This window comes from Nannospalax galili, unplaced genomic scaffold (assembly GCF_000622305.1).
Source record: "Nannospalax galili isolate Female #2095 unplaced genomic scaffold, S.galili_v1.0 scaffold335, whole genome shotgun sequence".
Lineage (NCBI taxonomy): Eukaryota > Metazoa > Chordata > Mammalia > Rodentia > Spalacidae > Nannospalax > Nannospalax galili.
This window is the reverse complement of record NW_008337842.1, coordinates 565,875-587,778: the sequence shown is the minus strand read 5'-3', so window position 1 is coordinate 587,778 and position 21,904 is coordinate 565,875. Positions and strand designations below refer to the sequence as shown.

Below are 21,904 nucleotides of genomic sequence, written 5' to 3'. Positions count from 1 at the left end.
TCACTGTAGGGTCACAACAGATTTAAGCACATTAAAAAATTAAATAATTAGGCACCTGCCAAAATTCCAGAGTAGATGAATTGGAGTCAGCACCAAAGTTCAGAGGAACATGTATAGGAAGAAAATTCTATTTTTATCTAGCAACATGTAAGAGAGGGCATATAGTTAATAATCTTCATTGTCAACTACACTGGATTTGGAATCACCTAGGAGGTGCACCTCTAAGTGTATCTGTGAGGGAGTTTCTAGAGAGATGTCACTGAGAAGACCCACTCTGAAAGTGAGTGGCACCATCACAAGGGCTGAAGGTCCCAGGCTGAAGAAAAAGGAGACAGTAGGCTGAGAACCAGCAGTCATCTCTCTCTAATTCCTGACACCGCATAACCACCTACCTCACAAGCCTGCTGCAATGCTTTCCCCACTATGATGGACTGTACCCTTTAACTGAGAGCCAAAGAAGTTTCTTTGGTCAGGTAGTTTTTCACAGCAATGAGAAAAGTAGCCAATACAAAGAGAGGGGGGAAAAACTGGACCAAGATTATATACAAGTCCAATTTAATAACAGAACTCTCTCAACCAGTTCATAGAACTATCATTTTAAAAACAGAACCCCAGCTCAACTCCAACCTCCTTGTCTTACAGTCCCCTGCCTCATGCAGCACCCCACAAACAGGTCAGAATGGGACCAGTGGGACAGTGGGGAGGATCCTGACTCCCATGGGCTTCACCTGAGCTGGTCCAACTTTGACCTCATCTACCCAGGAACCCTTGAACTAGGGGGAAGCTTAGCCCTCCTGGGGGCCCAGGAGAAGGCAGAGATAGGGTAGGTACCTCGAATATCCTCCCACAACAGGAGGGGAAGAGGAGAAGGGAGAGGGGCAGACGCCCAGCTGCTTTCAGCAACCTCTTTAGACTCTCCCCTCTTCCCCCACTCCATCATTCCCAACTCAGCCTCAGCATCTCTTCTGTTGTGGAGTCTCTCGGATGAGTAAGAAAGACTAGAAATCAGAGCCTAAGGAGAAAGGCCCAGTGGTCCAGTTACTAGCCCATGGCTGGGGACCATCTTGCACGGGAGATCACAATTCTTCATCAGTGGCAGTGACTGCTCCTCCGGCTGCTAGTGGACCTGCCAGAGAGCCCAGGAGACATTAGGCTGGTGTGCAGTAATGCTAAAGGAAACAGCAGCACCTAGAGCAGGGAGTTACAGCATGCAAGCCCCTCACACCAGCCAATTTACTTTTTTTTTTTTTAGATGGACTCTCATGTAGCCCAGGTCAGCCTCAAACTCTAGCTAAACATGACCTTAAATTTCTGCAACTCCTGCCTCCATCTCCTGAGTGCTGAGATTGTGAGTATGCACCACCATGCCCAGTTTATGCAGTGCTGGGGATCAAACCCAGGACTAGAGGGCTAGGCAAACACTTTACCAACTGAGCTACACCCTCCAGGCTCAAGTGACTTAATATTAGCACATCACTGAACCATTTGGAAGCTGGACTTATGCTTCTATCAAATGGGCTTACAAATATCTGCTGCTCTAGGTTAGAGATGCATATAAGGGTAAGATTTGAAAATAGATGCATATACCCTGTAAGCTCTAAAGCACATTTTGTACCAATTGCTTTTGCACCTAGCCTCAAAGAAAGATGCTGTTCATTACCATGGCTTATGAGAGAGTTCTTAACTCAAGTATGATGCTTTTAAAAAACCTGTGTGTGTGTGTGTGTGTGTGTGCGTGTGTGCATGTTTCACTCAAGTATGATGCTTTTAAAAAACCTGTGTGTGTGTGTGTGTGTGTGTGTGTGCGTGTGTGCATGTTCGTGCAGTGAGTGTAGACATGCACGTGTGGAAGTCGGAGGACAAGTTCAGGTGTCATTCCTCACCTGTCTCTTGTTTGCTGCTGCATACACCAGGCTAACTGGTCCACTAGCTTCAGGATAGTCTCCTGTCTCTGCCTCCCATCTTGCCATGGACGCACAGATGTGTGCTACCCTGCCCATCTTTCTTGAGTTCTGGAGGTTAGAACTCAGGTCCTTATACTTGTGTGACAAGCACTTTACCAGCTGAGCCATCTTCCCAGTCAATGTTTTGGTATGTATTACCATACTCAGTCCTCCCTCTGAACAGATTCTGCCTAGAGTCGTGTAAGAATTTACTAAATGCTGAGCTCTCTACAGAGTAGGAAATGCAGACACTAGTAATTACTTTAGAGACCAGGGATGAATGATGCTGGGAAATGGTAACACACTGCAGCTTACTCACTCCAAGCCTAGCCAGGCTGTATATGGGTCTTACCTCCTTTAATCCTCACAGATGAGTACAGCACAGGCAGGATGGTTATGACCAGGAAACTCGGGCTTACCAAGGATAGGAACTCACAAAAGTTGCCCCAAAATGGCAGATATGGGCCACAAGCTCAGCTCCATCCTTTCCTAGCTACTGCTTACATTGCTAGCAATGCAGCGAATTCGATATAAAGTGTCCCTTCTTTCTCCTCCCACTCTAGAGAACATGCCTTTGTCCCATCTCCAGCCCTGAGCAGGACCCAGGCTTGGGGTGAGGTTCTCAGTGACAGGATAGGTCCTTTAAAAACTTGGGCCGCACCTCTGCTGTACACTTACCCGCATAGTGCTGTGGAGCCAGTCGAGGAACTCAGCTACCTTGGCATAGACACCTGGATGATTAGGCTCTGCGCAGCCACGACCCCAGCTGACCACGCCCACCAGGTGCCACGTGTCCCCATCTGGACACACTAAGGGACCCCCACTGTCTCCCTGAGGGGTCCAGGTATGAAAGCACAGAGAAATAAACAGCAATCAGACTTTCCTGATAAAGGAGCACCAGTCTGCCCTGGGGAATGGCCTCTCCTAGTCCCCTCCTGCCTCCTGCTCAGATACCTACTGGCCTCACCCTCCACAAGCCTTTAGCATGAGCTCCCCTCCCACAGAGGCTGTCTCCCTAACACCACCCACATGAGCAGACCAGGGGGCCAAGATGCAGCAGATCCCCTAAGCCCTCCCTTCACCACTGGCCACACCTGGCATGCATCAGCCCTCCCGTCCAGGTAGCCGGCACACAGCATACGGTGTGTAAGGGACCCTCCATACATGCACGAGCTATTGCACAGCTGGGTACTGAGTAGGGGCACCACCGTATCCTGCAGCGTGTCCGAGCTGTGAGCTGTGGAAGATACAGAGAAAGGCTGCAGAGGTCCAAGCCAGGCCAAGAAGGCAAAACAGTAAGAGTAAGAGGAGTCAGAGATTTCCAAGGATACAGAGACCCAAAGAGGGGAGCCTGGGCAGAGCTATGGACCTGGGCCAGGAGACAGGGCTCTGACAGGTGTAGGGCTGAGAATGAGGAAAGGAGGAAGACCCATAAATACACAAAATACTGAGGTCAGGGACCAGGAAGAACATGAAAGAGCCTGGACTTAGGGAAAATGTTCAGTGGTTGTTCTCCTCAGAAATAGCCTGGCAGGGGAGACTGGGTACCCAGAACTCACCAAGGGTGATGCCAGGGTGAAAAAGGGCTGGCATTGCCATGTGACCAGGGGAAGGGGGTGCCTTACCTTGGAGAAGGATGCCTCCTCCCACCCCCTTTGCTCTGAGGGCCCTGGGAGCTGACTCACTATGGCTGGGATCGGTGTGGCCCCAGCCAGACACCCAGCACTGCAAGCCCATTGGAAAGTGCTGCTCCTTGGCCGGCAGGCACACGGCACCCACAGTGTCTGTGGAAAGGCATGTAGTTCTGGGACCTGCTCAGGCTCTGCTTCTCTCCTGCAGAGCCTGGTTCAAGACCCTCCTCACTCCCTTCTCGACAGTCCTGTGGGCTGGCCTCCACCATCAGGCCTCCTAGACAGCTGGACAGGCTGAGTAATGTCCCACCTTAGGAGTAAGGGTCTGGGAGGACAGTGAGCAAACTGCCGTGGGTAGGGCGCCCCCTAGAGGTGGGCAGTGTTCTTGCTGCCCATCCCCACCCTGGGGACTGAAGAGAAAATGGAACTCTTCTGGCTCTGGGGACTCAACTTCGAACAAGACCCATTTGTCCTTTTCCCCTGAATGTATGACCTTTCTTGGGACAGTTTTCCAGAAGTGTGTGGCCCATTCTATGAGTGGAACCAAACATGATTTTAGGTAGTATGTTGACGTTCTATGACATAAACACTGATTCACTCTAGGAGCACTATTTCCTCTTCAGATTTCTTTCAGTCCCTCTAAGTGCATCAAGAAGATGGACTCTATGTGGTGCTGTCCTGTGCCTATCGTGATGCTGATAATCTCACCTCTGACCAGGAGAAAGCAGGCCCAGGGCTCAGTGATTTCTACAAAGGACTCTTGCAACCTAGAACTTAAACACTGATTTGTTTCCAAACCATAGAGTTTCCTACCTACTTACAACAATAGCATAAGTTCTCCAGTCAGGTAGTTTCACCTTTTAACTATCCTTAATTGTGCTGGTTTCCTTTTGTCAACTTGACACAAACTAGAGACACCTGGGAGGAGGGAACGTCAATTGAGGAATTTCCTCCAACAGATTGGCCTATGAGCATGTCTGTGAGGTGTTTTCTTAATTGTTGAGAAATGGGCCTAGCCCATTGTGGGCGGTGCCATCCCTGGGCAGGTGGTCCTGGGTTGTATAAGAAAGCAGACTGCACACAGAGCAGAGGAGCAAGCCAGTAAGCTGTGTTCTTCCATGGTCTGTGCTTCAGTTCCTGCCTCCAGGTACCTGCCCTGAGTCCCTGCCCTGGCTTGCTTTAATGCTAGATTGTGAGCTATAAGCCAAAATAAACCCTTTCCTCCCCCAGTTGGTTTGGTCAGCATTTTATCACAGCAACAGAAAAAGTAACTAAAACATTAAGTCGATGTAGACGTGTTAACTGTCCAGCAGTGGTTCACTGATGTGATAAGATTTTCGAGATACGTACAGCAGTGCTGTTTGAGAAACCCAGCACTGCAGATGTTGATGGGAGGAATGCTGAGTGTATGAGTGTGTGAGCCTAAGTGTGCATGGGCTTGGGGGTGTACACATGTGTGATGTGAGCATGTTTGTGTATGAGAGTATCTGTGTGAGCATACATGTGTATGAGTGTAAATATAAGAGTGTGTCCATATGTGAAATCTCCAGCTGCTGCACATGTGCCTGTCTATGGATGTGTGTTTGCTGGAGAAGGTACAAGTGGATGCAGGGAGGGCAGTTGCTGGACAGCTGCATGCAGGGCCACCCTTGTGGGGCAGGTACTGTGGCAGGAGGAGCCTGGCCCTGGAGTCAGGCATCAGGCTGGGGTCCTATTTGCCATGACTTTGAAGGCTCCTTCTCTAAACACCAGGGGTCTTGTTTGTATAAACTTCCTTCATCTCCCATCACACTTGTTACAAGGACTGAGAAAAAGGATATATGGGTAAATTTTAAAAATCCCTTTAAATGCTACATGTCACAAAGTGGCTGGACCTGAGCCCTGCCTTGGGACAGGAGTGGAGCAGCCTATTGAGACAGAAGCCATGAGTGAAACTCTGCTTGGGACTCTGGACTAAATCCCATCTGTAGTCCCACTATAACAAGGGACTGATTCTTTTTCTGCTGTAAGAGTTCTTGCAATTTGAGGTCCAGGGGAATGTAAATACTCCATGGTCCCTAGTGAACTGAAGTGTTTAAGATTTACAGATCCACAGACAGCTTTAGGAAGCAGTGCACCTCTCCTCCCACCAGTCCCTGCTCCTCATCACCACTGCACCCAGCCTGCTCTTTCCAAGATCTCACCTGAGAAGTTGAGTGGTGTCCGGAGCCGCAGGAGGGCAACATCATAGTCGTGGTTCTGAGCGCTGTACAAGGGGTGGGGGATGATCTTCTCCACCATAGTCCCCTGGTGTGGTCGGATAGCTCTGTGGCTCACCACCCCTGCATGAACCCGCCAGCTAGACAGACGGGACAGCCTGAAACTGCACATCAGAACTCACTGAGCTCAGGGAGGAAGGGGCAGAGAAGGTTGATGTCAGAAAGGTGGTGAGTGGAGGAAGCTGGCTAGGGAAACCATTAGCACACCCCTGTCACAAGCCTGTGAGCTCCTGGGACCTAAAGACCATGACTCTTAGTATTCTCCTCAGCAGCTGTCAAGACACTGAGCATGTAGTAAGTGCTCAGACACTGGGCTGGGAGATGGTTCAGTAAGTAAAGTGCTTGCTATGCAAGCATGAGGATCTGGGTTCAGATCCCCAGAAAAGCCAGATGGGCAGGAAAGCACACTCAGCACAAAAGGTGGAGACTGGGACTCCGCAGAGCAAGCTGGCTAGCCAGACTAGCCTATGCGCACACTCTGGGCTCAGGGAGAGACCCTGCCTCAATATATAAGTAGACAGCGATTGAAGAACATACTATGTCACTCATTGTCAACGTGGGGCAGCCACATGCACACACATGTGTGCCCACATATATTCAAACATTTATACCCATACACATAGATGCCACAAACATACACATTCTTTAAAAATAGAATGAAACCAGGCGTGGTGGCACATGCCTTTAATCCCAGCACTTGGGAGGCAGAGGCAGGCAGATCTGTGAGTTTGAGGCCAGCCTGGTCTACATAGTGAGTTCCAGGACAGCTGGGGCTACAGGGAGACCCTGTCTCAAAAAGACCAAAAAAAAAATAGAATTAATATAAAGAACCAATCTCTGTATTATTATGCTATGCATGCACTAAATAGAGACATCACCCTTGCTCACTTGGAGACAGACAGTTAGACGTGGATATTTTACTCAGGATATATCAAAAACCAAACAGGAAAGGTGGCTAAGACTCTCACCTCCTCAGCCACCTCAGAGACTTACGTGTACATGCAGTGGGCAGCAGTCACCACCCAGTGGGGTGCCAGCACAGAACCACCACATGTGTGCCGGGAGCCAAGCATCACACTAGCCTGCCATGGCCAGTGCCCAGGAGCCACAGCCTGCCCGCCAACTATTCGAGAAGCCAGGGGCCTTGCCCCACATTCTGCCAACAGAGAAGGGCGGGGCAGAAAGAGAGAGTACAGAGAGCCAGTGTGGACAGCTCTCATTTATTATTCCTGGGCCTAGGTAGGGGATACAGGAAGATGGGTGTATTGATTACCTTAGCCTATACAATTACTGAGAGTATGGATCAGGTCTGTGGGATCTATACCTACTCCACAGTACAGGTCAAAGCCCAGGGTGTGATGGATATGAGGAAGGACTGATGAACAAGTGGACAGATGTATAGGAAAATTGGTAAAAGAATCCCATAGAGTGTTTCCCATTTGGCCTCAGTCTACCACCCTTTGTCTCTCCACACTGCTGATAGAGCCTGCATATTCACAGTCAGTAATAATTCCACCTTTGGGGCTCTCCAGAAGGAAGGGGCAGGAAACAATCGTGGTAAAGTGGGAAGACCACCAGCCCAGCACAGTGGCGGGTAGGGGACACAACACAGACTTAAAATAACTCTGTTTGGACAGTCTCTGCAAGGAACCCAACAGAGTGATGGGCAGGTGGGCAAGGACACCCCCACCCAACTCACATGCATACACAGAGACCTGAGAGAGTCCCTCCATAGAGCTCTTGTACATTCGGACAACAGGGAGACTCCTTCCTCCCCCCTCCACCTTCCTGGGTCCAAGACATGACTCACCAGAGCACTTGAGGGAAACAATTCGACCGGAAGTACAGTTAGCTCTGCAAAACAGGGCATTCCCAGGAAGCTGGGCAATGCCACCCAAAGAGCATGCACACCCAAGGGTATGGAGTATAGTGAGGGGATTCACCACATTTCTGTTTGTTTTGGTTTTTGAGACCAGGCTAGCCCCATGCTCACTCTGTAGCTGAGATGACATTGTACTCCTGATTCTCCTGCCACCACCTCCCAAATGCTAGAATTGCAGATATGCACCTCACCCAGCCTATTTCTATAGTTAAGGCCACAGCCTTAAGATGACAGCATTTTCTTCCTACCCCTCCCAAATATCCAAACCAGACCCCAGGACAGGCCTGCCTGTTCTACCCCAGCAACCAGAGGGCAACAGAAAGCCTTCATGATTCTGGAAGATCAATTTGAACAAGGCCCAAATTGACAACAGAGAATGTATAGATAAGAAAGCCTGGCTGTTTCCACTAAGTTCCTGAAATAAGCAGGTGTCCAGGGGGCAAATGAATGGCCACTGAGTGGAAGCATGAATAGAGCCCTTCACCCAGGCTTCTTCTCAGGCCCAGGCTCTTCTCTGTCCCAAGCCCTTTGTCCAGGGCCTACACATTCATCCCCTTGTTCTCCTCTTCCTGTCTGTCCCTTAGCATCTGCCTCAATTTCCTTTTGGCCAAAACATTTTTGTTTTCCCTTTCTCGTCTCTTCCCTCCAGCAGCCTAATGCCTGGGTCTACTTGGTTTTCATATTCCTAACTCTGAAGCCCCTTCACCCTCTGGAAGACTTAGGAATCTCAGAACTTTCTCGTCTCTTCCCTCCAGCAGCCTAATGCCTGGGTCTACTTGGTTTTTATATTCCTAACTCTGAAGCCCCTTCACCTCTGGAAGACTTAGGAATCTCAGAAGTCGTCTGGCCAGGTCGTCCCTAACTCCAGTGCATTCCTAAGAATGGAGCTGGGGCTTGAGAGAATGGTTCAGGTAAGCAAGTGGGCTGAGATGGCCTCAGAGCCCTGACAGGGCACCCTCCCACCTCCAGCTTAGGAGGTTTCAGGCAGCTTTGAGAACCCAGGCAGGGCAAAGGCCTCTCAGCTTGGGCCCCACTCACTCTGCCCCACCCAGAGTTGGGTGAGAAGCCTGCTCCATTTTGAGCCCTCTTCATTTTGGACACTCACAAGGCCTCTACCAGCTCCTAGCCAGGGCAACTCTCCTGAGATAGCAGAGTTATCCAAGTAAAATATGGTTGGCCATGCTGAGAGCTCCCTCAGCTTGGAGAGAGGAGCCTGATCCCAGTGTGGCTTGGCAGCTCATTCACTGGTCCCATGGCCTTGGATAAGACTGTCTACTGCACTGACCCTCAGTTTCCCCAAATGTAGAAGGGTATTATGGTTTGAATATGAAATGTCCCCCCACAAACTCTGGGCTGAGCACTTGGTCCCAAATGATGGCAGCTCTGCAAACTTTAAGGAAGAACCTAACTAGAAGAAGTTGGTCACTGGAGGTATGTTCTGGAGGGCTGTATCTTGTCCTAAAACTACCCCCACCCTCTTCCTATCCACACAAGGTGAACAGCATCCTCCTTTATACAATCCTACCATGGTGATGTTCTGTCTAAGCTCATGGGGCCAAGAACCATGGACTCAGTCCTCTGAAACTGTGAAAAAAAATGATGTTCCCTTCCTTTCATTTTTCTCATGTGGTTTTGGTCATAGCAACATAAAGATGGTGCAAAGGGAATTAGAAGATCATTCCTGATCCTCTTAGAATGACAAAGAATCTTGCTTTTCTTCATGAGGCAGGTCTCAGGTAGCTCAGGCTGGCCTCAAACTCTCTATGTAGTTGAGGATAGCCTTGCTGATCCTCCTGCCTTTACCTCCTGAGTAATAGGAATATAGGCATGAAACCATACACTGTTTATACAGTAGTGGGAACTGAACCCAGCCAGGGTTTTGTGCATGCTGGGCAAGCACTCTACATCTGAGCTACATCCCTGGACCATAGCCTTTCATTTCCTGTGTACCTAGGTTTGTGGTTTATGACTGGGAAGTTGTCTTCTCTGATCTTGCTGCACAGTCTATGCCCCCACCACCAGACTTCCTGGAAAGAAGATCTTTCTGGACTGCCCACACACTTACCTAACCCACAAAAACCCTACCTGGGCTGCCACACCTCCTCTAGGAGGTCTTCCAGTTTAGCAGAGAGCTGAGCAAACTCCTGGGATCCATTGAGCTTGATGTCAGACACATTCACTGCCTTGTGCTGAGTGAGTCTTAGCAGAAGAGACAATAACAGGAGGAAGCAAGGCCAGTTAGTCAGAAATGAGATGTGCAGGAGACATACAGCCATCATCTTGACTGCACAATACCATGAAAATGACTTCTGAGACTGATACTCCCATCCCTAGTCCCTCCCACCACCTACCAGTTCTGGCTGTTACCTGAGGTGCCCAAGACTCTGGCAGATGTGCTCCCCCAGGGCAGAGTTCCAGCCCTCATGACAGACCAGGAGCCAGTCTGGCCTAGCCCTTCGTTGTACTTCAAGCAAGAGGTCCTTGCCATTTATTCTGAAAGACACTGAAACTACTGTGTGAAAATCATCTCCCTCCTGCTGCAGGGACAGGGATGAGACAAGGGGAGCTAGACATATGGGTCACCCCAGGTCAGCCTTCCTGCCCCCCTGAGTGTCTAGCTGGTTCTAAAGTGGAGTCTTCAGTTTTGTGTTTTGACCTGTGCTTTAAAAAGTCATCTAGGGCCAGTGAGATGGCTCAGTGGGAAAATGTACTTGCCAACAAGCCTAGCAACCTGGGGTTGATCACCAGAACCTGCATAATAGGAGAGAACCAACTCTTGCAAATTGTCCTCTGACCTCCACAAGTGTGTATGCATGCTCACACAGACAGACACACAAATGATTTTTTAAGTGTTCTATCACATTTGTCATCACAGTAGACCTGCACAGAGGCAGCTGCCATCCTCCTTTGCAGAGGGAACACCAAGGCACAGAGGTGAAGTAACCTGCCCCAGATCACAGAGTCAGCAAGGGATGGATCCAGGACTTAAGACTACATGTCCTAAATTCAGAGCTTGTAACAATAACAGAGTTATCAACTGATTTTTCCAAGCTATTGGAATTCTCTCTCTCTCTCTCCCTCTCCCATATTAAAACTCTAGTACTCCAATCCCCCATTGTGACCTTGTTTGGAGGTAGAGCCTTAAAGAAGGTGATTAAGAAAAGTGGGACTGAAGAGATGGCTCAACAGTGAAGCACTTGCTCTCTCGCAGAATCCAGGTTCAGTTTTCAGCACCCACATGACAGCTCACAACCATCTGTAATTCCAGCTTCAGGGGATCTGAGCCCTTCTTCTGGCCTTCATAGGTGCCAGGCACACATGCATACATGTAGGTAAACACTCATACACATAAAATATAAATCAATAACACTTGCTCTTGCTGTATTGGTTGAGTATACCTTTCCACCATCCCCTCCCACTAACCACCACTTTGAGGTGTACATGAAACCAATTCAATTCTATTTCACCTTGTCACAGCTAGCTGTCTTTCTCATAAGAAAAAAAAATGCAAGCTATTTTTCTAAAATGTGTCCTATGGTGATTAAATAGATTATTTGAATATTTAAACTAAACTATGGGTTTGTTTGGCATGTAATGCCTCTGCCTCTGACTGTATGCTCATTCATAATCCTTTCTTATCAAAAGGGTTCTCTTTAGACTGTAATACATATGTTAAATTGAAAAATAATAATAAATAAATGAGAATAAAATAGAATAATAATATATATATAAATCAATAAATCTTTATGGGGGATTAAATAAAAGGCCTTGTTCTGCAGCTCATTTAGTAGAGTGCTTGCCTAGCCTACACATAGTCCTGGGTTCAATCCCGAGTGCTGCATAAACTGGGTGTTGGTGTGCCTATGATCCTGGCACTCTGCTGATGGAAGCAAGATTTCAAGGCCATCCTTTGCTACACAGTGAGTTAGAGGCCAGCCTGGGTACATTGGCCCCTTATCAAAAATAAAATGGATTAAAAGAGATCATGGGGACGCTGAACCCGTGAGGCCAATGCCCTCATAAAAAAGGACAAGACACCGGTGAAAAGCCTGGGAGGACACCATGGGAAGGGAGCCAGAAAGAGAACCCTCACCAGCAACTGACCTACCAACTCCTTTTAAGTACATTCCAGAGTCAAGACCGAGAAAACAGTCTGTGAGCTAAGTCACCCGATCTGTGGGATTTTTTGGTAATCGAAACTAACACACAGGCTCTGAACTAAATTTTTTAATATATGTTCATGCTTTATTCTTACAAACTTATCCAGTAAATATTTTTATTTCCATTTATATAGAAAGAAATGGAAGCTCAAAAAATAATGTAACCAATGTTGTAGCAAAAAGTACCAAACTCCTACTTTGTCCTAACATCTATAACTTTTTCTAACCTCCAGCCTCTGGGCAACACTGTACTGTCTAATCTCCAACTCTTGCCTAAAAGAGAGAGGGCAGGGGGTTGGGCCAGGAGACAACATAGGACGATGCCCTCAGATGCCTTGGTTGTCACACACTACACACACGTACACACACATCAAAAAGACCGTATACACACACACACACACACACACACACACACTCGCTTAGCTTCTTTTCCCCCATATTGCTGGTGCATGCTGCTCCAAATGACACGCTTCCAACCCTGCTGCTCACCTAGGCACCAGCCAGAGACCAGGATAGTCCCCAGGGAAATCTCCAAGACCCAAATCAGAGGTCAGTGCTGCTAGTTGAACCTTGTTACCGCCCTCACCCCAGTGGAGGAAAAGACAGATGGGGGGCAACACACTGCTGACCCTTCATTTAGGTTCTGGAGCTGTAAAGGGGCCTGAGCTGGGTCAGAGGCTGGTTCCTGTAGCTTTGGCAGTGTGGCCCACCTGTTTTGGGAAGTGGTGGGAGCAGTGCTTCCTCACTGTTGGTCCCTGGGCAGCTTGGAGTTGTCTCCTCCTGCAAGGTCCCAGCGATTGGCAAGGAGGTAGCTGGCCACAGATAGAGCACTTCAGAGAAACACAGAGAGGGTCACAGTCACTGGGGAGGGGAAGGAAAACCCCTGGAGGGGCTCCAGGTGCACAGCAAGACAGCCTGCATCAGAGGTAGGCCACCTTGCCTATAGACAGACCCCAACCCATCTACCAGGAGGGGTACACCACTGTCTCTATCTCTGTCAGACTACTCTGTGTTTCTCTTTGTCTTTCTATGTCTTTGTCTATGTCTCACTGAGAAAGATTTCTAGAAAAAAAATCAAACTAGAACCACTCTGGACTATCCAGTTAAGTAGCAGATCTATAAGACCAAACCATTCCCTGCATAAAGCCTAAATCCTTCCTCCTGCATGAACCCCCCCCGTACCCCTTGCTGTCTACACAGCATAGATGAGGGAGGGACTTGTCCATCTACCTGTAATGCCTACTCAGCATCTACTGCTGTCTGCCAGCTTCCCCCAGATCCTACCCTTCACCCCTCTTCGGACAGAAGAGCCCAGTACCTACCTAGCAGCCATGAGCCAACACCTGCTCCAGCCAGCAGCCCCAGGGCTCCCAGTACTGCACAGCCACGTCGCAGGCAGCACCAGCATCCAGCCCAAGAAACTGTGGAGGAGGCAAAGCACTTTCTGGGTTCCCTGTTCCTTCCAGTAAGCCTTACTCAATACCAAAACACCAGTAAACTCCAAAAAGGAGCCTTCCTCTGCTCCTGGGGCATAAACTAGGTAGGGGCAGGGCTCTGATCCCTGAAGCCCAGAGTCTACTACCAAGTAGACAATAGAGCAAGTGGGTGGTAAGGAGTGAGATGTCCCTCACTGCCCTAGTTTGTTTCTCCATTGCTGTGATAAAACACAATGACCAATACCAACTTGGGGAGGAAAGGGTTTATTCAGCTTACATCTCCCAGGTCACAATTCATCAGGGAGTCCAAGGTAGGAACTCAGGACAAGAACCTGGAGCACAGGCCATGGAGGAACACTGCTTACTGGCTTGCTCCCTTGGGCCCTGCTCAGCCTGCTTTCTTATCCAACACAGCCCCACCCGCCCCGGGGGGGGACCACCCACAGTGGGCTGGGCTCTCCCACATCACTCATCAATCAAGAAGATGCCCCACAGACATGGCCACAGGCCAATCCTATAGAGGTAATTCCCCAACTGAGGCTCCCTCAACCCAGGTGTGTCAAGTTGACGCTAAAGCTATCCAGCACACTCACCTTCAATCACATTGACCTAAGGAGAGTATGGGAAATATAGGAAGACTACCCTTTGGTGACTCTATTCTGTCCCTCCCCAATGGCCCAGTGTTACCTACTGGGTTGCTGCTGGTCTTCCAGATCTGTTCTGAAGATCCTAGGTCCTGGGTCCTCCTCTGAGCACTGAACCTCCATAGGGTCTTGGTCATTCAGCGTTGGGCTCTGGAGAAAGAGTTGTCAGATATCTAACATCTGCACACGGAGTGTTGCTAAGAAAAGATCCAGCCCTCGCCAAATCCCATCTCTCAAACCTGCCCCCACTGCTATCTACAAGTCTCTATTCACCTAGGAGCCAGCCCTCCAGACTCTGTCTGCTCTCCCGGAGCTCCCAACCCCACCCACCTCACTCTCACAGGGCAACAGTAGCAGAGTGAAGGCTAAAATCAGACTCCACCCACCCCAGAGCCAGGTCCTTCATTAACCATTCCCTCTTCCTGACTTCCATGAGCATCAAGGGCACCTGCTGAACACCCCACCCTTGACACACACAGACACAGACACAGACACAGATGCACATACTCACATACACACCCTATTCATTCCCAAGCTCATTGAGACCACTGTGGGGGGATACTAAAGGGAGTTCAAGAAAAATTACCATGGACCACCCTCCCACTGCTTTAAGGAATTTTCAGTCTAGCCCCAAAGAGTAGCCATAGTAATGACGTTGTTCCTGGTAAGTGACCCCAGAAGAGTTCAACTACAGCACTACCCACCACCAGCATCCAAAAGAACAAGAAGTGATTTCTCACCAACGAGATTAAGGAAAGCTTCCTAGAGCGGGGAGCTTCTAAGACAGAATCCTCTTGGGTGGGTAGGGCCTGGGCTGATATATTTCTGTCAATCAACATGTGGTGCAGGCAGCAGATTGATGCAGCAAAGACACAGTGGCAAGAAAGCAGAGGGCAGAATAGCTTACATGTGTTTCTGAAGTTCTAGATCCATGATGAATGAGGCATAAGATGTTGAAAAGCACTGGACAGTTCAAAGCCAGGTCTACCACCTGCCATATGAACTTGGACAACTCAGGCCACCTCTCCTACCTTCAATTTTCTCATTCCTTTTTTTTCATTTTTTATTTTTGCTTTATTTTTGTGTGTATGCATACATATATGCAAGTGTGCCTGTGTCGTGCAATGCCCATGGAGGACAGAAGAAGGTGTTGGATTCCCTGAAACTGGAGTTACAGATGGTTGTTAGCCACCATGTGGGTGCTGGGATTCAAACCCAGGTCTTCTGCAAAAACAGCCAGGGCTCTTAACTGCTGAGCCATCTCTCTAGCCCCAATTTTCTCATTTTTAAAATAAAAGTGATAACTCCTTCTTGATGAGTAACCACCTCCTCTAGGGCCCTAGCTATGACTGGTGTTGGGATGGGTAGACCAACCCACAGGAAGGGGTTAGGCTGCTACCCTATCCATTATTCCCCATGCTACAAAGCCAGAGTAATCTTTCTAAGACGCAGTTGAGCATGGGGTCCCACCTATAAAGCACGCAGTGAATCTTTGCAGCCTCAGGACCAAATCAAGGCTCCATGACACTGCTCTCAGGCCTTTGTGATCGTAACTCTTCCTCATCTCTCCATCCTCACTGCCAGCACCAACTCCCTCCACAGCATTGTGTCATTCCCCAGCACCTTTAGGCAGGCTCATACTGCAGAGAGTCTGCATCTGTTGTTCCATTCCCACGTAGCTGACTCCTACCAACCCTTCACTGCAGAGATCACCTCTCCAGGGAGCTTTCCTCAACTGAACAGAACTCATTGGAGCCCAAGATGGCTCTCACTTCCTTCTTTTTCTTTCCTCATTGGCTTAAGTATGGTAGGGCGTAAAAGGGCAATACAGGTAAAGTGCATGGACTAAAAGAGGGAGAGGAAGGAAGGAGGAAAAATGAGGGGAGGGAGGGAATAAGGAGGGAAGAAGGAAGGGTACCAGAACTTTTCCTCTAGCCTCTACACATATTTGTACACTTGTACACACACATGTGAACACACATACGTACATGCACACACACACACACAATTGGAGTGACTCATATTTTCCCTGAAGATCACTTTTCCCTTTCAACATAATGAATAGTCCACAAAGAGCAAAAGACTGAGACTTTGGAGACTCTGGCTCCAAAACCACATTGTCTTAGATGTGATGTTCATGTGTTCCATAGAAATCTCCCCAGTCCTGCCTTTGTGCTCCACTGAACTGGCTTTCCTCATCTTCCAGCTAGGGTAAGGAAGGCCTCTGTCAGCTCACCCAGGCCAGCCCCCTCTAAACCATCCACAAGTGTCTTCACTGACCCATAAGCACACATGCCAGTTCAGTTAGCACACAGGGTAGCAGCTCAACTCCTTCCTGCAGAGTGAGAGTGCCTACTTGCCTCACACACACCAGCCACAGCTGGTGGGATTTGGCCTCCCACCAGAAGCAGGCCTTAGTTCTCCCAAAGAAGCACAGTTCACTGTTTGTGTCCTAACACATGTACTCCTGTGCCTAGAGGTAAGACCCAGGGATAGCAGGCTTGGGAAAGCCAGTTGCAAACATAGAGATGTAGCCACCGATATATGAGGCTTGGGTTTCTTTTCTGGAGATACGGTTTCTCTTAAGCTGATATTCCTCTAAGCAGAGAGCCAGGGCCTATTCTAACAAGAATTCCAAGACACGCTCAGTATATCTTTGTGCAAAGTACTTCACCAGCCCTGGAACAAGAGAGGGGAATAAAAGTTTCTGGGAGGATGCTGACGCCACTGCCCCTGCTAGGATGTGGTCCCTGCACCAGAGCTGACAGAGGAGCTTTCCACTAGCCTAGCATCCCAAGGGTGGGAAGGGATGAGCAAGGATGCAGGAATGGTGCAGAGGCATAGCCTTACCATGCAAGCCAGTGACTCTGACGTAAGCCTTCAGGGTCTGCTGGGCAGGGCACTGCTCTGGTCCTTCTGTCAAGATTGATTTAACAGCCCCGAGCCAGCTTAGCTGCAGGATAAAGTATCCCTGGTTCACACATGGCCCCTCCCTTTGTCCCCCCTACACATACACTCACACACACAGACATGCACCAGAGAGACAATGAATTCTGCTTAGGTCCTATGAATAGGTCCCTTGTTGTAGGGAAGGGAGCCAAGGGCTGGGTTGGGCCTGGCAATCCCAGCCCCTTCTGTCTGTTAACTAGAAGCTCAAAAACAGTAAAAAGGCTATGGGGAGAAGGGAAGGCAAACTACAGTTGCTTAGCAACCAGGTCCCCTGTGCCAAAAAGTGTGTCTCATGCATGCTAGCACAATCCCCCCTTCTTGCTGCTTAGGACTGCATTGGAGAGTCTGGTATTAGCATTGCTGAAATGTTTCTGAGCTCTGTGGAGTACATCTCCACTCTGTGAGCTGGCTGGCTCTTCCTGCAGCCTGGGGCTGATACCATGTTGGAATTGTTGGGGTGATGATGAAGGATCTTTGTTACCCCCCTCCCTATGGTTGTACCTCTCACCTGATTGCTAAAATGTGGGGCCCTGTTCACCCTGGGATCCAGTTGCTACCAGAGCCCTCAGTGCTATCTTGTTTCAAAGATCAAGGTGACCAGCTCAGCACAGGCTGGGCTGAGCATGCTTGGAAGCCACAACTCTTTAGACAAGGAGCAGAACACTGCCTGCTGAGAACAGTGTTCTTCCAATTCACCTCTCACGGGTCCGTCGATGCATCAGTTCAAAGAGAACTGGCTTTAGACTCAGGCCTTTCCCTAACTACAGTTCTCTTATTTCCTCTAATCAGCTACCCTGTGAAAGGAAAATAAAGTTATCTACCTCACAGGGATGAGGTTAGAACTAAATGAAGTGCTGAATTTAAGGCTTTTTTCCAGGGCTAGAGAGATGGCTCAGTGGTAAACTGCCCAGGGTTCAAACCAGCGAACCCCGGCGAGGTGAGGATGGGGGATGAGTAAGCACACCGTTCGCCAGCCCACGGCGCCCCCATTACCCAGGGACACTCAGACGCAACGGGGAGTCTTAGTCAGGCAGAGATTCATTTATTGCAAGTGTTACAAAGCTTATAAAGACACCTGGAAATCCCCCCTCCCCCCTGAGGGTGTATCTTAAGGATGGTCACGCGCTGACCATGCACTCCTCAGCAGTGCGGAAGTATTCTTCAGACTTTCAAAGCAAGTCAGGCCGTGCCCCAGTATCTTCCTTTCGGACCTATGCAAGGTGGGGCCTTTAGGTCCCCACAGTAAAGAGCATGAACTGCTCTTACAGAGGACTGGAATTCGATTCCCAGCACCTACGCTGGGTGGCTCGCAACCGTTTCTAACTCCAACTCCAGGGAATCCGATGCTCTACAGGCACCCACACTCACATACAGAGACATATGCACATAATTAAAAATAATAAGAAATATCCCAGCTCTCAGGCCTACGCAGGTTGTGCAGCTCTGTTTGTGCCCTACAGCTGCAGTTCCCCAACCTTAATAGTGCGTCTCTCAGCTCTCACCAGAGAACGCTCTTCCTACAGCAGATGGCGATTAACACAGAGACCCACACCTGGCCCATGTGCAGAGAACAGGAGACTGAAGAGTGCTCAGCCTCAAATAGGGATCATTGCAGCAGATACAGAAGAAAGAATGTAAGAGCCAGAGGCGGTAGATGAATAAAAAGAAGCTGTGTTGTCTGGATACCACAGGGTAGTTGTATGTATGAACCCACAGTGCTTATTACAGCATACACAAGACCTGTGCAATTCAAACCAGACAGCAGCCCGGTATGGATGGGGGAGATGGGCAGGAAGCCCCAGCCCTAGCTGAGGATCCATTGGCAACTGATAGATGCTGGGAAAGGGAGAGTCCATTTTCCTTATTGGTGTGATGCCAGGTAGGTTGACCAGACTCCAAGAGATAGCCCCGCACCCAAAAGCAGTTGGGAAATACAGATTAGATTCAAAAGGCCTTTTAAAAGTATATATATATATATATATATTCATGAGGGGGAAGATGGGAATGGAGAGGGAGGAGTCTGACTTTAATAAAGATGCATTGTGTGATGGGGCTGAAGAGACAGTTCAGAAGTTAAGAGTACTGGTTGCTCTTGCAAAGGACCCAGGTTCAGTTTCCAGCACCCACATGGTGGCTAATAACCATTTGTACTTTCAACTCCAGAGGATCTAACTCCCTCTTCTGACTTACATGGGCATTGGGAGCATGGGTGCACTTATATACATAGAGGTAAAACACTCATACACATAGAATAAAAATAAGTAAAAAATTTAAAAATACATTTTAATAGATTGTATTAAATTCTCAAATGTATAAAAACAATAAATAATAATAAAAATTTTAAAAGCTCCTTTCCTGGTTTCTAGCGTAGAAATTGTTGCCAGAAAACTGGAGGGAGGAGTCCATGGGGGAGATAACCTAAAGTTAGGGACACCTCCCCTAGAGCACCTTCCCAAAGAACCAAATGGAGGCCAGAAGGAAGGTTCCAGGAGTTAACGAAACCAGAGTTCAAGGAAAGAACAGTACATATGCCTTTCAAGGAAGGGCAAGGCTGGCAGACTCAAAAAGAACAAAAAATTGGTAGTCCAATGAGGCTTTCAACAAGGCACACGTGAAAGCTGTGTTCTGTCCAGACTGATGTGAGCCTTGGCCACAAAAACTGCACTCTACTTCTTGGGCCAACAAAGGGAGAAACACTCAGCTGTATTTGATTGCTGTTGGCTTTAATTTTGCTGTCAGTTAAAGGCTGTTTCACAGGGCTCAGCACTCAGGATTGGTATCAGAGATAAGAGATAGTTATTTCTTCTTGAAAATTTATTTATTATTTTTATTTTATGTGTATGCATGTATTGCCTGCATGTAGGTAAGTGCACCCATGTTGTGCAAGGCCTGTGGAGGTCAGAAGAGGCTGTCGGATCCCCTGGGACTGGAGTTACTGACAGTTGTTAGCTGCCATGTGGGTGCTGGGATTCAAACCTGGGACTTCTGCAAGAACAATAAGTGTTCTTAACCGCTGAGCCATCTCTCCAGCCCCTATTTCTTTCTTTTTTTTTTTAATTTTTTTTTTCTTTTTTGGTCTTTTTGAGACAGGGTCTCTCTGTAGCCCCAGCTGGCCTGGAACTTGCTATGTAGACCAGATTGGCCTTGAACTCACAGAGATCTGCTGCCTCTCTCTCTCCAGTGCTGGGGTTAAAGGCATGTGCCACCACACCCTGAAAATTTATTCATTTTCATTTTATATGTATGAGTATATTGCCCGCATGTGTGTAAGTGCACTTGTGTTGTACAATACCTGGGGAGGACAGAAGAGAGTGTCTGATTCCCTGGAACTGGAGTTACAGACAGTTATTAGCTGCCATGAGGGTGATGGGATTCAAACCCAGGTCTTCTGCAAGATCAACCAGTGCTCTTAAGTGCTGAGCCATCTCTCCAGCCCCACTGTTATTTCTACCTGAGTTTACCTTTTAACTTTTACTAGTTTGGAGTCAGGAAGCTCTAGCTTATCGTACTTACTCAGTTTACCCTTTAGCTTTCTGGCCACCCAGCGGCTCTTGTAGTTCATTTTTAACTATAGAGACAAGTAGTTTGAAGATTGTTTGCTGAAATGTTAGCATTTGAAAGTTCTGTGATGCCTCTTTAGGCATCTGCCTGCTCTCCCCATTCCCTCACTTCTTGCCTACCCCAACATTATTACTGCTGAACTTCACCCAGGTGGGCTGCACTGTCGTTTTTTGTTTCTTACTTTCCTCATATACTTAGAGCATCCTCTGAGCTTCACCCAGAGCTCTCCACACAGACCTGTCTCCACATAGACAGGCTATGAATTATAGACATGGGAGGAGAGAATTGGGTCTAGAGCTGAGAGCCCCCTGGCTAGGATCCGAGGACTTCCTAGGGCAATACTCTTTAACCTATAAACTTGACACCTACTGTGTGCTATAAATGAGCCTGGACATGGGGTTTGAATAAGTCACAAACTTAAAGGCCAAAGACTGAGTTAAGAACAGATAAATAGGGTCTGAAGAGATGGCTTAGTAGTTGAGAACACTGGCTACTCTTGCAGAGGACCCAAGTTGAAATCCCAACACCCACAAGGTAGCTAAACAACTGTCTGTATTTCCAGCTCCAATGGATCTGATGCCCTCTTCCGATCTCCTCAGGCACTGTATGACATGGGTGCACCTACCTACATTCAGGCAATGCACTCATACACATAGGCCCAGAGTTAGAGAAGAGCAGATTGGTTGATTCTTCTGCCCAGAGGACTCAGCAAGGGCTTCAAAAAGGAGGAGACATTCAAACCAAGTTTTGAGAAAAGAGAAGGCAATCACAGAAAAGAGCATATCAAATGTCCCAGGAGATGCAGGTGAAGCTGACAGAGGAAAGACCTCTAAAAAGTCTCCTCCATAAACGCAATGAGAGAACTAGCAAAGAAACTGTCAGAATCAACTATTTCAAACTTCCGGAAATTACTCAGAGGCTTGCAGCAATCTGGGAAGTGCTATTCAAAAAACAGCAATCTACTCTCAGTAAGAGCAGCGAGCTTTGTGCATTTTGACTTGCTGTGATGCCATCCCCCTCACTCCAACTTTGCAGTAGTCTTGAAAACCAACATCCCGCAGTCACAGTGGAAATCAGTAGCTCAGCAGCCCCAAGAAGGGGCAGCACGGGATTGGGGCTCCTTCAAAATGCCTTCCCAGAGAGCTGCACTAATCTGACCTGTCTGGTGATTCTCCAAAAGATCCCATTTACAAGATTATCTTCATCTGACCTAACTTGGAACCTGTCCTGTCTCAATTCCTTTTTATTTAAAGGTACTTGTTTTTTTAAAAAATAGAAAACAACAAAAAATTTTTTAATTAAATAAGAAATAGAAAACAATTGTTAGATCTTACGGGTAGTGAGCAATAATTGGTTTAAGCAATAAACTACATTAAAACTCTTAAAGAAAAATCTGGGGTATGAGATGCTTCTAAGAGCCTTTGAAAAGCTCTGATGAGG

The 21,904-nt window shown here is 48.1% G+C and overlaps 1 protein-coding gene across 3 annotated transcripts; it reads right to left on the bottom strand.

The window, feature by feature from the left end:
• Positions 1-575: 575 nt before the first annotated feature.
• Positions 576-16,873, bottom strand: Tmprss5 (transmembrane serine protease 5). Of its 3 annotated transcripts, XM_008832751.1 has the most exons (13): positions 16,805-16,873; positions 14,002-14,104; positions 13,197-13,295; positions 12,585-12,704; positions 10,082-10,217; positions 9,800-9,913; positions 7,643-7,686; positions 6,826-6,988; positions 5,758-5,936; positions 3,629-3,727; positions 3,038-3,180; positions 2,622-2,774; positions 576-1,126 (listed from the first exon to the last, which is right to left on the bottom strand). In XM_008832751.1, exons 1-13 carry the CDS (start codon positions 16,805-16,807, stop codon positions 1,118-1,120), a joined length of 1,365 nt encoding a protein of 454 aa, XP_008830973.1. In that variant the 5' UTR covers positions 16,808-16,873; the 3' UTR covers positions 576-1,117. The 3 variants fall into 3 exon arrangements, with proteins under 3 accessions (XP_008830973.1, XP_017653561.1, XP_008830972.1); XM_017798072.1 differs by lacking the exons at positions 6,826-6,988; positions 7,643-7,686 and having other exon boundaries at positions 13,998-14,104; XM_008832750.1 differs by lacking the exons at positions 6,826-6,988; positions 7,643-7,686.
• Positions 16,874-21,904: the final 5,031 nt, after the last annotated feature.